Here is a 23872-nt window from a genome sequence, read left to right as displayed (position 1 = left end):
TTTTTGGGAGCTCTTCCAGACTCCCAGGAGAGCAGGGCAACCTCCCAAATCCTGCCCGCTTTGTTGGTAAAGTGGGTGGGGGCGGGGCTAATTTTATCATCACGCCCCCAAAACACGGCCAACTTTGAAGATCTCCCAGAGGGGCATGTATGTTGTAAACTGAGGTTACACACAAGACTACCTCTTTGTGTGTTTTAGAGGTGACACTTTTTTTTTTTCTTTTTTCTTTTTTCTTTTTCTTCGTCTTTGGATACATCAACTGTACTTCAGTTTTAAGGCTTCTGCTGTTTTCAGGATAGTTTTGCCACATAGGCGCAGTCTTCTGTTGCTGTTTTCTTTTTTAGACAACCAATGCAATTTTCTGCCTTTTGGGTTCCCGCTATTACTTTATGTCAGGTCCTGTGGCATAGACACCTTTGTGATGAGTTGCTGGACCCAGCATAATTTTGTTTTCCATTCACCAAAGGCGATGGTGCGTAAAGAACCTGGTTCTTGATTGGCCAATAGTGTCCATTAATTCAATCAGAAGCTCCACAAATACTGAGCAAAAATTTGTATCATGTGTACCAGCAGGGCTTGCTCTCTTCTGTCCTGGCCATGGTAACAGTAGGTGTTCCTCTTGTTGGTGGGAGGGGAGTTTCCTAAAAAGCATAGATTGTGTATAGGTGGACCTTCTCTATGACCAAGAGTAAGCCCTGTGACCACTTCATTTCAATTAGTATAAGTTTTCAGAGGGATAATGTATAATTTCCTTTTAAAGAATGGGACTTGACACCATTGTTCTAATTTCAATGTATTTGTTTTGCAGAAAACCAAAGAAGTTGAGGATGCAGAACTTTTCTTTCAGAACACAAGGATCAAGTTCGTTTCCAGGGGACTAAGGAAACGGAGATCTGGTGAGTGCTGGCAGAGAGATGGTGTGGCTGGATCACTTAGAAATAACTTATTGTAGAATTTATTTCAATTAGTGATGCAGGCGCAAATTTATAACGTTGCAAATGTGCTTCTCTTTTTATAGTGGTACAAGTTAACCTGTGCATGATGCTTATGCATTCTAGTCAAATCAAGCTACTTAAGGTCTTAAAAAGGTTCTTGTCATGCATTTGGGCCTAGCCCAGACCTCCTCAGGGGAAGAGCGTTACTTCCCGACGCAAGCGCCCTTTTTAATGTGTGTTCATGAGGTAAAATTACCTCACGAAAATGAGTTTGAGCCCTCAACTCGTAAATTTAGCCTTTACTACCCCTCCCACGGCGGGAAGGGGGAATGATGGAAGTTAACTGACTTCACTATTCTAATTTTTTTGTCAAATAATGTCAGTATACCAGATTTCAGGTCAATTGGATGAGCCCTTTCTGAGAAAATAGTTTTTTCCACACACACACACACACACTAACACACGCCGCTAGGCTTTTACTTTTATATATTAGATAATGCTAAGAATTTAGTAGGTCAGTGTATAACTCCGCCCAGCAGGTGGCGCTGCAGCTTGTTTTTTGTTTTTTTTCACACACAGACCAACACACGCCGCTAGGCTTTTATATTATAGATGTGTTTCATATGGAAATGTATTGATTTTTGAGACAGTATATCATGTTTGGGTTTTGTAACAAGTAGGTATATTTGTGAAGGGGATGTGTTCTTACAACTGACTGGAGACAGTCAATTATCATGTTAATTAGACCTTTTCATCGCTGAGTGACCAACACGTCTGTTGAGCCTGAAAGGGGGTTATTAGACTTGCTAGTAGACTTCCTATGCAAGTGATCACAGATTAATGTGAAATTTGCAAGTTAAATTGCGTTAAAAGCAAGATTAGAGAAAATGTTATATCCTGATGGTAAACATTCAATATAAAACCTCAGACATGTGACGCCGCTAGCAGCAATGTAAAAAGGTGTTAAACCTCTACAGGCTGATTTGTGTGCAGGTTGCATGAAGCACCTGGATTGGTCAGAGGGGCAGGAGGCTGTAATACATCCTGCCAGGGTATCTGTGTAAATCTGTATAAAAAGCGGACTGTTTGACCGTGTAAAGTAGTAGTAGTATTAATATACCATCTGTACCTTCTGAAGATCGCTAGTACCACAAACTGGTGTAACTCTCTTTATTAGGACACTTGAGCTAACAAAACATCACTGCTTCAAGATCCTGCTTTGATGCCTACTCGCCTGCGGCAATTTCTGTGACCCACAGATTAGACTAATCTAATCCGTTATCGGGCTGTTCTGAGCTTGGGACCCAGTATTCCAGTACCAACGCTCTGCCCGCTATCTTGCAGCTCTGGCCAGTGTGGTAGGCCAGGGGTAAACCATCCACAGCAACCCTGATCTAAAGGAAGTGGTCAGGGATACCAGCCCAGGTGCCCAGCAAAGGGTTTTACAGTAGCAGCGAGAGTTACCCAGAAGGAACCGGTTCTAGGTGCCGGCGAAAGAGCCTAGTGGTGGCAGCAGCAAGCCCCTCCTACTGCGTTTAGAGGGCTGCAATTTGGGATAAAGAAAGGGGACGATGGCAAGGCAAGCCTAACCAGTCCCCAGCAGCACGGACAGGGTGGCATAGGAAGTTCATCCTGTCACAGATTGTTTTGTTTTATGCCCTTACAGGTAATATGCATAGTGGCTAGGTTCGGCAACATTTTTTTTAACAGATCCCAAAGCTGATCTTAGTCCTCGTGGGAATCACAGATTACATTTGCAAGGAAAAGTTGGATTGTTAATTATCTATTGAGATGCACTCCTCTGATGTATGATTTGGCATAGCATGTTTACACCTCCCAACCAGCACATTAATCCACGAGTGGCTGGTCCTGTTGGTTTGTGGAAGAATAGATTAGATCATACAGTTAACTATATTGTTTTATAGGGTTTCTGCTTTTTAGTTGACTGAAACTTTCATATTGGGAACATCTTCAGCACCACCTATTGGTCATCACTGGTGTAGAGCATAACTGTTCTGTAAACCACACACAATTCTGGATTTGTGGAGGGGATGTGTTCTTACAACTGACTGGAGACAGGTTATATCATAATTTTATTTATTTTTTGTCCTTAAATACAGCTAACTTTATGACTGTTACAAAGACAATTGTAGCTGTATATCTGGGGAATATACACACTATTGTGAAATATAATGATATTAAGTCACCATGGGTTTCCATGCACTGGCCTCTGATCAATATCCAGACTAAAATACTGCACTTCTAATTAAGGAAAAAATAAAATAATGAAACCTCACACTGAAAGACCTATAAAAGAGAGACATATAATGAAACCAACACACACTGACATTTTTTGTAACTCCTCACTGAGCCCAGTTGTGTGGGCATCTCACATACTTCTGTATGAACATCTCGCATACGGCTGCTTATCATCCTTTCTCGCCGCTCCTCTTCTGCCTCCCCTCTCTGCCTTGCCCTACACTGGCTCCCCTTCCCCTACAGAATCCTTTTTAAACTTCTTACCCTCGCCTACAAGGCTCTCTCCCACTCTACTGCCCCATATATCGCCAATCTCCTCTCCATCTACACTCCTGCCCGGTTACTGCGATCGGCCAATGACCATTGCCTCTCCTCTACTCTGATCACCTCATCCCACTCCAGGAGCTGCCCTCCTGCACTGGAATGACCTCCCACGCTCCATCCGTTTGTCCCCTAACTTGTGCTCCTTCAAACGGGCACTCAAAACTCATCTCTTCTTCAAAGCCTACCAGCCTTCCACTTAACCCTCTCCCCATGCTCGCCCTCATCACCTCGCTCCTCCTCAGAAGAGTGGAGCGCTTGCTCCCCTCCTCTGACTCCCTCTGTACCAGCCGTCTGTCTACCCTCGCTATAGGATGTAAGCTCGTATGAGCAGGGCCCTCCTCCCTCCTGTCTCTCTACCTTCTCTTCTGCTCCAACTTCAATATATTTGCCTTGCCTGGATCCTCTGAAGTCATGGTACTACTCCTTTATTGTTTTGTACTGTTATTCCCTGTACTGTCCATTGTTTGTACTGTGTACGGCGCTGCGGAAACCTTGTGGCGCCTTATAAATAAATGATAATATTAATAATACCCCTGGAGCCATTGGAGAAATGATAATTCTAGGAATATTAATGTTTGCATGCGGCCAGGGAGTTGTGAGAAGAAAATGGCGCATCCACTGAGGGCCAGGATCACATGACCCGTAGCATCCCTTGTAACAGAAACAGCTGGAGAGGTAAGTAAAAATTATACAGATACAATTATTTACAGAAAAGTAAATGAACACAGTCCATTCATGTGTTTTATAGATCATAGTATATCCAGCTTAATATAGGCCATTTAAAGACTTGGCTCCACGACCTTTGCTGCTTGTGCACGCCTTCCTAGTGATAACCTTTAAAATTAAAAAGCAATAGCTAGGAAATGTGATGTTTTGTTTATACAAATTGTGCAAGAAGGGCGCCTGAGTGTTTGTATTTCATTCAGTAACTTTGAGCTACACCTGTCGCCAGCAATTAATGTAAAAATTAACTTTTTTTTTTTTTTTTTTTTATCCCTTCAAAGGCTCGCTTTTTTTTTTGGTTATTTTAGCTTTTCTAAAAAGTCTCCTCTTATTCTCAATGGTATCTGTTATATCATGCTACTGGCGACATTATGTAGATAAAAGGGATTTAGCTGTCATGTTAAGAAAGATGTTCCCAGATACAGCATTGCATCCTTTCTGTTTTTAAGAATGACCTATAGAACTAACCTTTTATTTGGTATTTTTAAGACACTATTGGTTTTATGTGTTTTTGCTTTTTTTTTTTTCCCCCTGTTATGTGCTAAACATATTGGAAGTGAAGATTCACCTTACTTGCATTTAAGATTTGCTCTTGTGACCTCTGTATTGTGTAATCTGCTCCCAATCCTCTGTGCTGGTCCTGTGCTTTGCAGCCCTCTCTGGTTAGTCTTCCCTGATCATTCCTCTCCTGTGTGTTAACAACAAGATCAGGTGCAGCTCACCCTACTTAAGGCTTTTACCCACACCTTGCTCTTGGCTGGTTCATATTGACTTATCCCTTGGTCTGGCCTTAAAGCAGCACCCCCCTTCCCCAGTTAAACGTTTAACTAATCTGCACCTTCTAGGTAGAACCCTGGGAACAGCACCCGGTTACCCGTATACACGGCTAATAGGTTTCTGTGCAGATTAATAGGGTCACATCACCATCCGGCAGACAAAACAGTCAAAGAAGCCAGGACCCGTTTCACAGACTCAAAAGAGCCCCAGGAAAATCCGCTTTAGTGTGAAGCTTCTGCGGCTCTGCTAGTGTTGGACTAACTCTGTTACATTTTACCTTTTAACTGGAAGCGCTTCTTTAAGGTTTTGCTTGTTTTTATGTGTTTGCATATTGTGCTCTCTGTACCTTCTGTCCATTGTTTTAGTCCCTGTCTACATTTGACTCCTCCCTTGTTTCTATTCTCTCCTGTTCTTAGTGTGTTTGCTGCCTCTTCTTTCCTTGGCTTGTTCAGACCTTGGCTTTGATTCTGACACTGCTGTAATGTACGATATGTATCTGTCATTGTCCAGCTTTTGACTCTACTTTGTAATTCTCTGCTGAATCCCTGTGTCTGTCCTTGGTCTGCTTGTACTTTTCCACAGTTCCCTGGCCTTTGTGACCCTTGCTTGCTTGGCATCTAGGGACTTTGTGTATAATAAGGGGCATCTTAATACCAGAGGGTGTGTGTCCTGTTGAGGTCTAACTCCCATCCAGCACCAGCTGAACACAACAAGAATCCCTGGGCGCCATTATTGATTATCTTTCTGCTTTCCTCTCTTCAGAAAAGGGCTGGGAGTGGTATATCTGCGAGGGCATTCAGTTCATACTACTCAAGCAAGCTGAAGCACTCCAAGCCTTGGGGTTGGACTCTCAAATTAAGGTAATTTCAAGATTGATGCGTTCGTTTGGCCAGATACAAGAAGTGGTTGTTGCCCCTTGTCTGACAGCCTGTAAGTACTCGGTTATAATTCATTTTTGTGATATCACGCTTTAAATTGTTTTATACAATGAACAGCATAACTAAAGCGAATGCAACATACACCCGGCGATTCTTTTTGTCGCTGTTTTATGACTCATCTTATCGCATATTCTGGTGTGATACTAGTCATACAATGAAATAGCTTGTGCCCTGCTCCCCAGGAGTGCATATGGTATCCTTAAGGGTGGGGCCTTAGGGCGTGGCCAGGATACATAAATATGATGGTAGGCATAGTGATGGTCAGTGCCGTAACGAGGGTGGTGCGGGCGGTGCCGTCGCCCAGGGTGCAAAGCTAAAAGGGCGCAGCAGCCGCCCGCTACCTGCCTTCAGCCTTAAGTTCCGCTTAAGGGCCGAAGAGAAAGAGAGATTTTAACTTACCAGAGTTTGATGCTTCAGCCGTTAAGTCCCGCCGTGGAACGCATGTGTGTTCCACTGACAGGAAGTTCAGCACTTGGAATGCAAGTTTGCGGGACTTAACGGCTGAAGCATCAAACTCTGGCAAGTTAAAATCTCTCTCTTTCTCTCCTACCCCCCTCCCCCCCCCTCCTTAGATTGGGGACGCCGGTGCCCTGTCTCGCTCAGGGCACCAAAATGTACAGTTACGGCACTGGTGATGGTAGACACAACTCTTAGTTCGCTCTCTGTCGTACCTTGTGAGAGACATGATTAGACTAAATACATTCTATCCTGGGAATTGTTCTTTCTTTGTTATTTGTGTACCTCAGGATAAAGTGATGTGTAATCTCTGGAGGCGATACCTTCAGAAGACCAAACAAGCTTATTGCACAAAGCCATTGACTTCGGCTTCCCAGTTGCTCACAGTAAGTATGAACATCTTGAGTACAGATGTGTTCCTGGCGTGTAAACATACAGCACTAACATTATGGATCTTTGTGATAGGGATATGAGAGCAGCGTTGCCTCAGAACTGGACAGTGAGCCTGATATGTTCAGGATGAGCCAAGCTTCGGAAACCGATGGAGGAACCATGTCCGACACCAGCTGTGGCCTTCCTTCCTCCGGGTGTTCCACCACGGCTTCCGGTACGTTTATTGGTTATTCAGTGTGTACTGAATGGACACTTTAACCAAAACCATTTCTAGTTTTAGATGTATTTTCAGTTATGTTTTAGTTTTTACAGCACTTTGTCTTTCGTCTTTTTTTTATTTATTTTTTTATTTTTTTATGGGTTTTTTTATGTTTTAATGTCCCTACTTTTTTTGTATCGGAAGTTTCCCGCTGTAGCATTTCCTGCTCATCGGCAATTGCTTGTCAGCATGTTGCTGTTTAATTCTCTTTTAATTAGCTGCTGATGTCTGTAGTTCAGAGAATCTGAGAGGCCCCTTTATTGAATAGATCATATATCACCAGGAGAGACCTGACTGCTGTGGGAGATTCTTGTGGTGGAGACAATCATTCTGAATAAATAAAACCACAACACTCTAAGTTCTCCCATATTATCTATATTGTATATGTGTCACTGATGCCCCATGTACAGGAAGGAAACATAGACATCTCTTATCTGAATAAATGTATTTCATCATTTAATCTTTTATGGGCAGAAAGTAGTCGGTCGGTCTGCTCGGGGTCCGTAGATGGAGAATTACACAAGACAAGGAAGAAATATCCAGACAGCAGAATGTCCATGCCCATGACCCTCGCGTTTTGCTACCTCTCATTACTTTGGGTGAGAGCATCTGTCACCCTGTCTGATTTATTAAGGTGAGACACAAACCTGATTTCCTTAGGTAGTACCTTGTCTAGTGCCAATTACATGAGACCCGGGCTGTGTTATGTATGGCTGGAGACATTAGGATAAGCGTAATCTAGATAAAAAGGGCACATTTACAATAATAAATTCTTGCACAAATCACAGCTGTGATATTGTGGTATTGTCCGTGTGTTTTTTAATGTGATAATTAGTGGTTTTTTGTGGTACAGTCTCAAGGGAAATGTATATGTTTTAAGGTATCATTTAGTTTCTTCCTACGTTAACAATAACCTATATGCTCCTAGTTTATTGGGTGCGGGTGTTGCCTACAAAAGTGACGATAAACGGGCACAGCTAAGCCCAGGTAAATGAGCCGGGCTGTGATTAATTGCTGCTCAATAAGCCTCAAAAGGCTTTTTTCCCTGCTGTACAATGATCTAAATGACACACTATAGGGCAGTGTTGGCTAACCTGTGAAACTACAAGTCTCAGGATACCCTTCCAGCAATAAGCTGCTATATATTGGCAAAGCATGCTGGGACTTGTAGTTTCACAAACACCTGGCGTGTCACAGGTTAGCCAACACTGCTATAGGGGCTCGTTCACACCAATACATTTCAAGTTCCAACAAGGATTCAAAAATGCATCTAATTAAAAGCACACATATTTGTAAGCAGCGCTGCTCTCAGTTGTCCAAACAGAAACACACGTTGACCTATTCAAAAGTGCAGCATGAAAAAAAACTATTGGGTGCATCAAACCATTATTCATGAGAATGCAGTCTACCAGATAATAATTATATTAATTATAATAATAATTAATATTATTCAGTGTAGTTTGTTTATATAGTACCAATCATATTCTGCAATGTTGTAATATTTTAATGATTCACATCAGCCCCTGCCCCCACTGGAGCTTGCAGTCTATTTTCCCAAACAAGCGCACACACTAGGGTCCATTTTAGTCAGAAGCCAATTAACCTACCAGTATGTTTGTGGACTGTGGGAGGAAATTGGATCACCTGGAGGAAACCCACAAAGAACATACAACCTCCACACAGATAGGACTCTGGTTGGAATCGAACTCCTCACCCCTATGCTAACCACTGTGCCACCTTTCTGCCTGGAACTAGTGACATCACTGTGGTGTGAGGAACAAAATGATGGATAGGCTGCATTCTTCTAGCTATAGTCTCAACCCATAAATAGCTGCCTCCTCTAGGTTTGTAGCACTTTCTCGACTGTATTTTATATATCCTCATTATTTATTTATATAGTGCCACTAATTCCGCAGTGCTGTACAGGAAACTTGCTCACATCCGTTCCTGCCGCAATAGAGCTTACAGTCTAAATTCCCTAACACATACACAGAGACAGAGGGAGAGACTAGGGTCAATTTGATAGCAGCCAATTAACCTACTAGTATGTTTTTTGAATTGTGGGAGTAAACCGGAGCACCCGGAGGAAACTCACGCAAACATGGGGAGAACATAAAAAACTCCACACAGATAAGGCATGGTCGGGAATTGAACTCATGACCCCAGTGCTGTGAGGCAGAAATGCTAACCACTAAGCCACTGTGTTGCCCCATATATACAGTAGGTTATGTTCTTTTGTTTTTTTTTTGTTTTTTTTTTTTTACAAGTGATAGATTTGAGGATGTTTACCCCAAGTATTCATGTTGTTCTCCTAGATCTTTCAATCTTAAGCATGATATGTAGTAAACTTGAAGAGCTCACTCAATAGGTAACATGGTATGTGGTGTATAGACAAAAAAAGTCCAGCCTGGATCAGCGCTGGCAGGACCAGGGGCGCGGAGTCTGACGAACCTCCAGGGGTTCCAGGGATCCCCACATGGGGGATTGTGCTTTGATAGGCCACGTCCCTCAGTCCTGCACCCAGGTGTAACGAGCTGGTGCCAGACTGTAGAACAGGTCATTACACATGGACGTAATGTTATGCAAACCTGATAATTTTATAATATGTTGCTGTTCATTTCACAGACTAGTTTTCAACCGTCAGATACCATACTTCAATGCGGAACAGTATTTCCCAGATAGAACCTTACTCTATGGATCAGACATTCGGATCTTTGAAGTTCAGGTATGAAGTTTATTTCTTTCCCATGATGCTCTCTGTCTGTCTCTGACCTGTCGTCAAAGGGACCGTAATGCATAGTTGGCAATCGTTTCCAGGGACATGTTGCTGCGTTTCACGTGTGCCGCTGTCTCAGTGGACCTTGGTGCTCTTTAATTAATTTGAATGCATAAAGTTTGGAGAATAAGCAGTGCTGGTAAAAATTGCATCTACCATGCAGAATAAGAGGAATTGTATTCTGTTGATGGTCAATACTAAAAAAATAGGGACACCTCAAGGACATACATTTCAGGGACAAAAACCTGGTACATTCCCTGCAAATTAGGAATAGATATTGACTACGTGTATGTGGCCCACATTTCATGGGTTGTAGATTTCTGTACATGGTAGAAACAAATCTGCATCTTTTTACTGCATGTTTGCTAAAGTAGTTGAAAACCCAACTTTAAAGAACACCTGTCACTTGCACAAAGCGAGGGCAGCAATTTTATGAGCTGAACCAATATTCATGACCAGGCAAAAGTCACTAGAAGTGATGTGCAAGCAGAGAAACTCACCCTGGCATGACTTGCCTAGAGACGGTTAGGCTCTTAACACATCATTTTCTTCAGGAATCACTAATATCATCCGTATAGTAACACTCCAGGAACACCGGTTGTGTTTAAAGACTAAAACTGGTCCTGTGTGCTGCCGTATCGCCAGCAATTTTGGGCAGCTGTCCCAGTAACTCAATGGCTGGTCTCAAAGTAAGCTTGATGAGAAGTCTGCTCTAACTCAATCTTACACAGTGAATCTTAAAATGGTCTTGCTGCACTACCCATGCACTGAATCACAGGGTCACACTGGGCCTGTATGTTGCCAGCATTAGATTGTGAAGTGAAGAGAAACATAAAGACATAACCCCTCCCCCCCCCAAAAGTTTTGAATTGGCACCCCACAAATAATAGTTTTCTGGCAGCAAGCTCCATATGGAAGTGTGCCGGAGCGAACGGAGCAGTGATTGGCGTGTGCAAGAGGCAGTGATGGATATGTCAGAGAGCCTGAGCACTGGATCCCGGGTATCAACACTTTAGAGACTGAGGGGTATATTTACTAAACTGCGGGTTTGAAAAAGTGGAGATGTTGCCTATGGCAACCAATCAGACTCTTGCTGTCATTTTGTAGAATGCACTAAATAAATAAAAGCTAGAATCTGATTGGTTGCCATAGGCAATATCTCCACTTTTTCAAACCCGCCGTTTAGTAAATCTAGCCCTGAGCTTCACTTAAGATATTCCACCTAAAAAAACGGAGCTTCCAGTTTTGATTGGGACTATCCTTTGAGCACAGATCTCTATGCAACCATCTGATAGTCCCTGTGGCCTCATTGTTATTCATTCACATTGCTAGTGCTTTGCAACTACAAATTCTCATAACATTCTTATCTAATAAATATTTTATAAACTGTAAGACAAGTACTAGGCAACTAAACTTTTACTAAATTGTGTTTATTGGAAAGTTGTTGAAAAACAACACTGCAAACTTGTGAGTATTGCTGATTTTTCTACGTCTTTATAAAATTAGGTCTTGTACAGTGTAACAATACTTGATGAGGTATCATGACATCTTGTGACTATACATATTTTGAGACACTTTTGCAGTCAATGAATATTTTGTGACTTTTGACATATAGTGTGAGCTTTCTGTCCACACTATGTTAGCGATGTGTCTTGTTTGTTGTAGTATGCTATGCCTGTCCTGTAAAGGAGTAACGGAAATGTTTTTTTCTGAATTCTATGTCCTTTTGTCTTGCAAGACGCTCCTTTCGTTTAGTCCCTTACCTCACCCACTGGTATTGGAATGCCGGCTTCCAGAAGTCTGATCTAGGTACCTGTGAGGTGTAAAGATGAGATTTAACAGCCCCTGTTTTCAATGTCTTATGTTTTTTGGGGGGGTTTTGTGTTTGAGAGAATCTTTAGTTTACAAACCTTTTTAAAAACAAAACATGGTTGTTTTTATTTGTCAGGTTCCGAATAAACATAACAAAAACGCAGAGATCCCCAGGAAGTCTATACCGCTTCTGGTTGTATTAGCAACCTCAGATCTACCATGTTCTATGGATTAGTTTAAAGGCTAACTCCGTTAAAAAAACAACAAATGGTATAAGCTGCGTTCTGATTGGTTCAGCCCATAAAACTGCTGCCTCCACTTTGTGTAGAAGATGCGCCCACTTCAGTGAGAGTCTTGTTACCTCAGGTAAACCTCTTGTGGTTATGTGTTACAACTCTGCACAATAAAGACAACCGCATTGGACCCATAAAAAGTTTATTGCAGCACTTCTGAGAGAACCACAAGCCTGATCCTGTTACTTGTCGTACACGTCGCCTTTTGTAACATGAAAAGGACTTTCATCACCGGTTCTCTCTCCGCACCCTTAGATTGAGGGCTGTACTTTTTAATTTCGGTTCCTCAGATCTTCTCTCCAGTGATTATTTGACTTTACATAAAAACCCAATGCATTTATTCATGCCTTAGATCCAAGGACAACATTGTCTGAAGTTGTTCTATTACTTAGTCACAATAAGTGCCTTTTATAAACCTACCTGAAAGATGGAGGTCCTGTGATGAAACCTGGTGATTGTATGCCCGTTTTACAAGTGTCTGGGATTGTTACTTACTAATTTAAATATTTATGTCAACCTTTGATGGCACTGACATAACATAAATCCTAATGGGTTTTTTCTAAGGTGATCTCATCATTTTATAAAATCATGTCCGTTTATAGAGTATTTTTTATTTTGTGTTAATTTCTTTGTCCTGTACTAAAACGGAAGTATGTTGTGGACATAACAATGTCATGTGAGATCTTTGGCTATTTGATAATCCTATTGACAAAGGGTTTATATCCTTGATACAATGTAGGTACTACAATGCAGGCAATACAGATGGATTAGAGCATAGTTGGCAACACTTTAAAATAATACCCAGGTAACCTCTGCTTCTAAGCAGGTGCAGGTAACCATGTCACACGTGGTACTGTATAGGTCAACTTTGGTGCACAACAGCCCCCGCGATATGGTCACATGATTATAATGTCCCTGTCAGACGACCAACACTGTGCGTTGTATGTAGATAGAGAGGAATTATATTGTGCATTTGTTCATACTTGAAAAATGGGAACATTTACAGTGAGAACTTCCTAAATCATGGTGCTGTCACAGGTCATTAGTGACACTTGGACTCAGAAGTTTTGGGTGTTTGACCTGTCCATTCTGGCCCATAACCCTAGCCCGGCACTTTTCTGTCTTCCATTAACTAAATGTCATCATTTATTATATGCATGAGTTTGACATTTTCTAATGACATTAAAGTGGCCCTGTCACCTGGACTCTGTAGAGGCAGATTTTTTTTTATGGGTTGAACTAATAGTCACCTCAACAACTTACAGGAAACTAGTGAGGTGCTTGAGGCATGAGGCAGCCTTCCAATTCATGAGGTATGTCTCTGGTTCTGATAGGCTCTATTCAAATGAGTATTTGTTCAGCCATTCAAAATGGCTGCCCACACAGTGTATAGGTGATGGGTTCATTTCAAGTTGTTCAACTCCATAAATAGAAGTACTTCAGGATAGGGTGATTTCAGCATCCATACCTTTTATTTATTAGTGTTTGTTACACTAGGAATATACATTTCTGATTTATTTTCTATAAACATAGTTCTATATCAGGCTATGCATTAGTATAGCGTATCTTTACTTTTTAGTTCTTTATTTTCTGGTTACTACACTATCTGTTGTTGTTGAGTTGTAAGGTGCCACAGTTCTCCACAGCGCCGTACAGTAAGGAACACAGGACATACATAAAACAGGGACTTGCCTAAAACAAGGACATAAAAGGCATACATAATAAATACAGACATGAAAACAAAGTGTATAGAGGACCCGCTTCATTAGAGAGCTTACATTCTAAAGGGAAGAGGGCACAGCTGAAACAGGAGTGAGTGTGGCTCAGAGTGGAGATTGGGATAGTTGTGAGGGTGCATTAGTGTGAATAGTATCATCAGGGATAAGGTAAGCTTTAGACGTTCTCTAAAAACCCATCTCTTTTTAAAGATTTGAAGATGGGAAAGCCTGATTGGGCATGGTAGGAAATTTCATAAGTTGGGAGCAGCATGGGAGAAGTCTTGTAGGCTGGAGTGAGAGGTGATTACCAGAGATGAGACAAGGTGCAGGTCAGAGGTAGATCTAAGAGGGCGGGAGGGAGAGTATTTTGATATGAGAGTTCAGATATATGAAGGTGTGGTGGGCTTTGCAGGTATGGGGGAGTAATTTGCATTTGATTCTGGATGACACAGAGTCAGTGTAGGGATTTGCAAAGTGGTGCAGCAGATTTGGAGCGGTGATATACATAGAAAGTGAATTGACTTTTGTCAACCTGATAAAGACTGTTACGAACTAAAGTGGGAAGAAGACCTTGGTGAGGTGCTAGAGGTGGAATGGTCCAAGATCAGGACATGTCGCCAAGAGCTCCATCTGTGTGAAGACCAAGGAGAATGCATATAAGCTACTCCTATAGATTGTATTTGGTCTCCACCTGTCTAAAAGCCATTTATCCTGACTCCTCTAGTCAACGTTGGAGATCCTGTGGTCAAGAAGGCTCATCCCTTCATATTTGGTGGTCATGCCCCAAGATGGTGATATTCTGGCAAAAGGTTCATAATCCAATTCATAGTCACCTTGCTGCAAATCCCTCCCTGTCCCTGCTATTCATTCCTGCACAGGCCTGTACCTGACACTGACAAATATACAACAGTACTTGTGAGCCATATACTTAATGCCGCCAAGTGTGCGATAGCAGCAAGCTGGAAACACTCTGAACCCCCTTCGTTGCCTGAAGTGATCAATAGTATCTGGTAGACTTACCGCTGTGATCATATCACAGGCATAATTAATGACCGACCCATCAAATTTCAAAACACTCGGCTACCCTGACTGGCCACCTACGGAATAGACCAACCAAGAACCAATTAAAGCGGAGATTGAAACTATGGTATTTGTTTGAAGTCATATGCTGAATATCTAGCAATCAACAAGATGCCAGTCTCCCTCATATCCCCTCTTACCCATCCCCCGCTAACCCCTCGTTTCCCTTACTTTCCCCTTTGACATGTCTTTTTTTTTCTCTGTGTCATTAAAGCTTCCCCCTCCCCACCACACTCCCCTCTTATGTCTTCCTTTTCTCTATCTTCAACTATGTTGTTTAGCTTTACAACGTAGTTCTTAATAAGTTTTTTTTTATATCAACAAACTTTTCTGTTTTATAACATAACCTATATGCTGTTAAAACCGAAAAAATTCTTTCAATAAAATGTTTTATAAAAAACAAAGTGAATTGGCATAGTCGCTAATACTGCAAACATCTTTTCCGTTTGTTACAAATTAAACCGTATGAAGTCACTACGACATCTCACTTGTTACATATTGCTGCTGAGCTACAAGGGATTTTGCAGTATTCCCAGTGTGCTGAATTTGACCCTTCACACCGAGCTTCTAGTAGTAGGAATGATAAAACAAAAATAGAGAACATTAAACGTTTGCCAAAAGCGCAGACCTTTACACTGTGTATATTTACATTTTAAAACCACTGATCTTACAATGTTCCACAGTACTTCCATGTTGTCACAGGAATCCCAGGGATGTCACTAGAGATTAACTTCTAGTTCCTTCCTTCCTTGTAGCCAGGACTGGGATAGCTTTGTGGTTGGCATCTGTTAGAGATTGGATGCCTCAGCTGTGGCCTTCCACCTGTCCACACTGCCACATATTACGTTTCATTTTTTACACCTTGTATAAACAAGAAACTAGTGTTTTGTATTATTACTTCACCTGCTATTCACTGAATCTCTTTGAAACAGTGGATATCCCCACATTCTGTGCCTGAGTCACCAGGACTGAGGATCTTGAGGAGGGTGTGTACTAGACTCCTGGCAGCACCAAGTATCTGCTCCTGGCGCTCTGCCATAAGGATTGTCAGAGATTGTATACAGGAGCTGTGACATCACAATGCCTGCGCACATCACTCTGTCTCCATAGCCAGATGTGTTAGCCTCTTCCCATTAGGCTCCAAATGATCTGCCGCACTTGCTGCCCTAATTATTAACAATAGCCCTTCCTGGTAGTGTTAGTCCCCAGCAGTTATTAGTAATGTCCACGAGTATGTACAGTTGTATCAGTAATGCCCATTAATACGCCACCAGTATCTGTTGCAGTACCCAATGTATTGTTACTATGGGGAAGTAGTAATAGTGCCTATTAAAATGGCAGCAGTACAGGAAGGCCCTGTAATAAGTAGTAACGCCCCATAGTATATTAGCCATGTGTAGTAACAGCAGTCCAGTAGTATCCCAGCAGCACAGGAATAAAGCGGCAACGGGTGGACCCACCACCTGTATAGTGTAATCCAGGTGGTGGGTTCGGCATTGCCGTTTTAAAAGCGCCATTTTCACTCTGACCAGTAAGTGACGTGATTTGTCACTGTAGCTTTTTAAGAAAATCGCTTTTTACATGTGGAGATAAGTCATGCTGCCAGGACGAGTGCCCGTCTCTTATGTGGTAAGCCCATATTTGGAGGTTGTGGCAGTTATTGTAGTCGTTCTTTTTTAGTCAGTGTAAAGTGTCTGCTTTATAAGTGCAGATGAAATGACTACCACCGGTCTCCGTATATACACCAGAGCATAGGTGTATTGTTTTATGTTATTGGGTTCATTTTGTCCTTGCTATTACCTGCAATATTGTATGAAGTGGAAATATAAACTTTTGCCATATTGTATGAAAATTACAAGACCGCAGAAGCCATAGTGCATGACAGGATGGAGAGCTAGGTAGTAGTGTTGACTAATGTAATTACCACTTGTCTAAAATGTCCATTGTTATGAGTTGTGGCATAGATCTGAGCTGTTAGTACTCAGAACAATTTCTGAGTGGCTGTTAAGATAGCTAGCTGGCAGCCCAAATTTATTATCTAGGTCAACAGGTAATCTGGGAGGTAATTGGGTTAACACTTCCAGGTGATATGCAGTGTGCCTCCACATTACTGTACTTGCTGAAATAGCATTTGGAAATGTATTGTGTATCCATATAAATGTTATTGTTTCAAAATATACTTAGAGCGTGTAGCACTGCAAATACAATGTATCCATTGTCTTAATGTTTCACGCAAGTGTGAAGTGTCATTCTCTGATGTAATATTGTAACCCTTTGTTCACTGTGTCCAGCCAAATAGTTAATTCAGTCAATCCATTCCATTTTATAATCAAGGAAAGAGACAGCTTGTCTAACAGTTAACTAATTTAAGTGTACACTGATGGACCCCTGCTGAAAGGGGGGAGGATTGGGACATCTTCACCCTACTCCCTCTGTAAACAATATAAGGAGAGCAGTATGTCAATAGATTCATTCTATCTTGAAGAATCCTGGTGTATGTAACACCAGCTTACAGGGCTCTGGGCCAGGCATTGTGGTGCTGCCAGAGAAAACACTACCAGGACAGGGTTTATGTGAGCCAGTAGTGCAGGCTGGGGTACACAGGATTGTCTAGCAAACGGTAGTGGTAATACTGCAGGAGGGTAAGACTTTGAAGGAAACTGAGATTGCACTATGGATTACTATGGAGTGCTGACTGCAAGAGGCTGCACGCTACTATTTACCCTGTACCTTGAGAATGTCTTAAGGTGTTGTGATGTTGTACTAAATCCTTATTTTGTATATATTCTGGTCTGCCCAAGTGATGGTGGATTCCTGACATCTATTTAGTAATAGTTATTGTAGTTACTAATGAATCCAGTTTTTTTTATTACATATGACAGTAATAAGGTTAGAAAAGACCACATATAGACTCTCCGGGTGATTTTTATTTATATATATATATATAATATATGTGTGTGTGTATATCATCATCATCACCATCTATTTATATAGCGCCACTATTTCCACGGCGCTGTACAGAGAACTCGCTCACATCAGTTCCTGCCCCATTGGGGCTTACAGTCTAAATTCCCTAACACACAGAACAGAACAACTCGGAGAGAAGATACAAACGCCACACAGATAAGGCCATGGTTGGGATTTGAACTCATGACGCCAGTGCTGTGAGGCAGAAGTGCTAGCCACCGTTGTGTGTGTGTGTGTGTGTGTGTGTGTGTGTGTGTGTGTGTGTGTATATATATATATATATATATATATATATAACACACACACTATCAAAAGATATCTAAAATTTACTCTGATAAATTTTAGAAGTTAAATTTTAATTCCAGCCAAAAGTAAATGATGTCATAATGCAGCAAGGTTGGAAACCACTGATGTAGTCGGCCTAATTCTTCTTGGTCTTAAAGGTGCCAATTTTCTTTTCTCCGAGTAGGGCAGGTCCGCCTTTAAAAGATTGCCCCACCATCTTTCTACATTTCTTCCCAGGAGAACGGGGGATAGATCATTTCACGAAGCCATTAGATTTTTATCCTTGTTAAATATTTACACCTGTATAAACAGTAGAATGCCTGAGAAAACAGACCAAGATGTTTGAAATGATACGCCGACGTGAAAGCCTTACATATTCCTGTATCACTGTCATTTGCTCAGTAATGAACACCCATAGTCTCTGCCCACGACCAGAGTAAACGTAGGGACAGCAGATCACATGACACAAGTCACTCTTCATGTCTACAGTTAATGTAGGTAACTGTGGATCTGTCAGCACTGGGAACATTACTGCTGTTTACTGGCCAACATCTCCCCTCCTAATCTGCTTTCTTCATGATCTAATCTATTTGTCTTTTAAACATAACCAGTTCAAGCACAGCATGGTCTAGTACTATATAAACTATGAGGACATTGTATGTATTATTTAAATCACATTCTCCAATAGATGTTGTTGAATCTGAAATCATCACTAAATTATTATTATTGTTAGGATATTAAAATGATCTTGCATAAAATCACAGGACGTTAACATTATAAAAGGGGTGTCCATCTTCAGATGTCTGACGTTATCGTCTTGTTCGTGGGCCCTTACTAAATACAATGCTTTCTAGCCTCTCTCTGTGCTATATACTTTGGTCCTGCAGTGGTCATTCATTTTTCACATGTACGCTTAGATTTCTATCATATGCACGGGCCTGCAGAGTTAGGTGGGTTTTGCAGGATTTTACACAAGCCAAGAGACTTTAGGATGAGTCCTGTTATGTCCACTTCTATGTGCACCCAGGTCCTCACTAACATAATCACTCAACTGGTTAGAGCATACTTGCCAACTCTCCCGGAATGTCCAGGAGACTCCCGCATTTCGGGAGAGTCTCACGGACTCCTGGGAGAGTATGGCAATCTCCCGCATCGGGCAGAATTTGGTCAAAATTGCTGAGATTCCCGGTGAATCGCTGCGTTAGGCCCCGCTCCCGCTGTAAAATGATGCGTTTTGCATCATTACCTCAAGGGGCCGGCGACAAAATGACGCGATTTTCGGGGGCCCAACCCCTGCACGCCCACCTTCCCTCGGCAGCTCCCGAATCATACTTGCCATAAGTTGCCAAGTATGGGTTAGAGCAGCGGTTCCCAAAGTGTGCGCTGTGGCTCCCAGGGGTGCCACGGCGCTGTCACTGGGGTGCCGCGGGCCAGCCCTAGAAAAAAGAAAGCAAACAGAAACTTATCAATCTGCACGGCGCTAGGACCCTGCAGCCTCCTCTCTCCCGCAGCTGTCACTGAATATCAACGTCAGGGACAGCTGCGCGAGAGAGGAGGCTGCAGGGTCCTAGCGCCGCGCGGATTGGTAAGTTTCTGTTTGCTTTCTTTTTTTTTTTTATAGCTGGCACGGGGCAGAGGAGGGGGGCAGAGGGCAGAGGAGGGGGGCAGAGGGCAGAGGAGGGGGGCAGAGGGCAGAGGAGGGGGACAGAGGGCAGAGGAGGGGGACAGAGGGCAGAGGAGGGTGACAGCATGAGAGAGGGCAGAGGAGGGTGACAGAGGGCAGAGGAGGGTGACAGCGTGAGAGAGGGCAGAGGAGGGGACAGAGGGCAGAGGGGGCAATGTGAGAGAGGGCAGTGTGCCTGGTTGCAGTGGGGGCAGTGTGCCTGGTTGCAGTGGGGGCAGTGTGCCTGGTTGCAGTGGGGGCAGAGTGTCTGGTTGCAGTGGGGGCAGAGTGTCTGGTTGCAGTGGGGGCAGTGTGCCTGGTTGCAGTGGGGGCAGTGTGCCTGGTTGCAGAGTGGCAGAGTGTCTGGTTGCAGTGGGGGCAGTGTGCCTGGTTGCAGAGGGGCAGAGTGTCTGGATGCAGAGGGGGCATTTTTGCATACAACTAAATAAGTATTTCTGTCGTGACCTAAATACTTATTTCAATTTTTTGACCCAACTACTTCTAAAATAGGACTGCTCAGTAATTATTTTGGAGGGGTGCCTTGAAAAAATTTGGAGACTCTAAGGGTGCCACGAACTGCAAAAGTTTGGGAACCACTGGGTTAGAGTTTTGCTAACAAAATCAGCACAGCTCAGCTGCTGAAACTTTCTGCAAGACCTCTCAACAGTTGAGTCACTCTGTTTAAGACGAGCTTCGACAAAAGGTCTAGTCTCCGCATTATAAGCTGAGCTTGCCGTCCTTAGTGCTCCGATGAGAGACACGCATGAACTGTCTTTACAGGGATTCTGGGGTCATATAACTGAGCTAATTCGCACAATTCTCCAAATTGACACCTCTCACTCCAAAGTTCTACTTACTTCCTCTCTCTCCTTCTTGGGCAACTCAACACCGAATTGGGCCGGTACCACATATCTGCCACCACCTGCCATGTAGAGACCTATTGGAAATCTCTAATGCCCCCTGTCATCTCTGCAGTTATAAACAGAATATGGTATACTTAACACATGTTATATATTTCATTTGGTATTAATCATTCATCGAAACCTTTCTGCAATGTCTGTGAGCCCTGGGCCACTTGCTTCAAAGTGTGACTACTGATTATGCTATAATGATTCCATTCCCCCACCTTTCATAATCAATGTGATTCCCACTGGACCCGACTTCCTCCCCCTCTCTTTGTACCCACTCTCGCGGTCCCTTTCCCTTTCCATTCACCAATCATATAAAGTCCAGCGCTGAAGGTCCCTGCAGCACACTAGAATTTGGGATTTCACTATGTCATCAATGCAATATGAGTTATTGCTTGCAGTTCATTGTGATTGTCTAGTTACTGTCATTCTGTGAACTTGAAATAAATAAGGTTGTCCGTTGTTTCAGTGCAAATTAGTTTCCCTGATTTGATCTTTTATAAAATGTACAGTCTATTGTGCTTGTGGTCCTTCACCATCGTTCCATTAAAACACTCCACTAGAGGGCCTCAGCACTACAAGGGATTTAGGGTTTGTTCACACAGGTGTATTGAGATACCTGTATTACCTTTCATAGCAGTCCTCTGTGACGGTGCACACAGATCACAATACATTTCAAGTTTCTTGGTCTGCTTATACACAAGGGTGAGAGAATGATCTCTGAGCAAAAAATACTGAGTTTTTTAAAATTTTAATTTGCTATGCAGTATTAGGAATGAAAGTACAACCAATTAAAAAAAAATAATAATAAACCAGTGTGAAAGAAAGCATGTACGCAAAAGTTATTGTCATGTCGTTTCTGTAAGGTGTTTTTTGGACAGCAGCATAAGGTATGCTCTATCGGGATCCTATGGCTCTGACAGAAATGGGGCATAGTCATGAGGATTAGTGATGGTGTCTTCACTGATCGAGGGTGCAGCTTGGTCTGATGTCCGTGGGTTTATTTTGTCCCAATTACATTTATTTATTTTAATTATGCGAGGTATGAATTGGCCCGGCCCAATGAGAACCACTAGCAAGTTGAATGTACACATGCACTTTTGGTTTCCTTGAAGAGTTGCTATAGGAGTCTGTATCCTAGTATTGTGGTTGGCACATTGGTCAGCATTGCTGCCTCCACAGCGCTGGGGTCAGGAGTTCGATTGCGACCAGGGCACTATCTGTGTGGAGTTTGTATGTTCTCCCCTTGTTTGTGTGGGTTTCCCCTGCGTGTTCCGCATTCCTCCCACACTCCAATAACATACTGGTAGGTTAACATTCTTGCTATGTATGACAATGTCTGGGATGAAAGGCTTCATAGTTTTATCCATTTGTGCATATTATAATAATGTGGGACACACACACACCACACCACACACACACACACGCACACCACATGAGTGTATTTTTTGTGAGTAGGATTCGGAAAGTGTTTCCACATGATCATAATATATATCCTTTTCAATGTGTTATTTAAATGAGTCATAGGCTATTGTTCTGTTATTGGGTAGATCTTTCAAGGTATTATCTGATGTGTTGTATTACTTGTCGTCAATTATCCATCTTCTAAAGCTTAAAGCAGCTGCTGAGTGCTGGATTGGTGCGTTCAGTACTTCTCTATCCATCTACTGTATGCGTGTGGCTGCATATAAGGATGAATAATACTATTGTAACATGATTGGTGCTTTCTCAGTGCATCATTGTATCTATCTTGAGTTTTGTATCTGCAAAATATTAGTGTAACAGCGATGTAACCCGGCCTGGACTTTCCAGTTCTTCGCTGAAAGCTCTGACTCAACAATATAATAAAACAGAGATCCCAGAACTCCTTGTCTTAGTAGAGAACTGTCCGGTTTTACAGATTTCATGAGCCATTACCGGTAGAACCTGCAGAAGAGGTTCCAGGTTCGTGATTCTGGTTTGTTTTACTGGATCAAGTAAATGTCACACTTGCCCATTAGTAGAGAGATTCAGTTCAGACACTGATTGGTGGAACTGGTTCAGTTTGAATTGTCTCCCTGTATATAGTTTTCTTTATTAACCTGTAAAAAAAAAACAAAATGTATTTAGACTGCACCATAGCATAAAGGTTACACTTGCTAGCAGGGCTGCAGGTATTTGGAATGTTTTTGAGACATGATAAAAATGTTGATCAGCCTGTTATGTATTTTCTTAGTTGCAGTGAACTTTGCGGTATTCATTGTGTCTTTAATTCCTCCCTCTAAGGAGTGCCCCTTTTATAAAAATATACTGAAATACTTCCGTTAAATATCGAATTGAAGGTTCTCTTCTGCAACCCCCATTCTGTATTCTGCACATAGAGAGTTTAGCAACGGTTACCCCAGTGATGGGCATGCAGGGGAAATTGTAGAATAAAGGTCTGGTTTTTGTTAAGTGCATTGAAAATAGTCAGTGTTGTGGTTGTAGCTGGCTGGATAATGTAATGGTTGTATTAATAACTGAGGGTAATGGCTTTAGTATTCACACAGTGGATGTAATCCTAATGTCCTGTAGCCCTTATGGTAGCTGGATATACACAATTACAGGAAAAAATGTTATGTCCCCTTTGATATTTAAGGCTTCTGATATTCATGTAGTCACTGAAATATTGTTGTTGACCACCTTATACTGATCCAGTTGTTAGGTCAAACAACCCAATTACAATGCTTAGTATTGCCGCTGGCCCACTTTGGTTGAATATAGACCCACCTATCACCCCCACACACCAGTGTAATAATGGGGTTCATAATTTGATCTGCATAGTTTTCCTTAAGTCCCAATATGATTCAATACACTAGGATCTGGTTATGTTTGTGCTTTAACGCTCCTTGGGTTACTGCTCAGACTGACAAACCGAAATCAATGTGTGTCAGCAGGCTTTAAAATAAGGGCCTCTGTGATGGTTCCGTCTCTGTCCAAGAGAGGATTGCACATATGCTTGTAAACAAGCGGGGGCTAACGATGGTGTCGGCAGGTATAGACTTGGTGAGTTCAGGCACTGTTTTGGTGACGTACTAGTGTTTGCAAGGTAATTGAAACCGCACCAGGTTTCAAATCGAGCACATTCAAGGAGGGGGTTTAATAATCCAGATTCAGTGACGTTGCAGTCACTGGAGGTCCAGGCTTCATGGGGGGCACTTTTTGTCTTTCATGATTTCATAATCATTGTGTGATTTTTATTTATTTGAATTATCCCCCATCCTCTGTAAATATAACTGTTTTTCATTTCTTGTGTTTTCAAATCTGTGCTATTGAATTTCAGACATG

The 23872-nt window shown here is 42.2% G+C and overlaps 1 protein-coding gene across 2 annotated transcripts in view; it reads left to right on the top strand.

Moving 5' to 3' along the window:
• TAF1B (TATA-box binding protein associated factor, RNA polymerase I subunit B) overlaps positions 1–23872 on the top strand; it is a 273798-nt gene that overhangs the window by 203334 nt on the left and 46592 nt on the right. For both annotated transcript variants that reach the window (XM_075201449.1, XM_075201450.1), the window contains exons 3-8: positions 809–896; positions 5781–5878; positions 6703–6798; positions 6878–7019; positions 7539–7698; positions 9690–9789. In XM_075201449.1, coding sequence (XP_075057550.1) covers positions 809–896; positions 5781–5878; positions 6703–6798; positions 6878–7019; positions 7539–7698; positions 9690–9789 — 684 coding nt within the window. The remainder of the gene's footprint in view (positions 1–808; positions 897–5780; positions 5879–6702; positions 6799–6877; positions 7020–7538; positions 7699–9689; positions 9790–23872) is intronic.

The sequence above is a fragment of the Mixophyes fleayi genome, chromosome 3 (assembly GCF_038048845.1).
Source record: "Mixophyes fleayi isolate aMixFle1 chromosome 3, aMixFle1.hap1, whole genome shotgun sequence".
Classification (NCBI taxonomy): Eukaryota; Metazoa; Chordata; class Amphibia; order Anura; family Limnodynastidae; genus Mixophyes; species Mixophyes fleayi.
The sequence above is the reverse complement of the archived record's forward strand: the minus strand, read 5'-3'. Positions and strand labels throughout refer to the sequence as shown.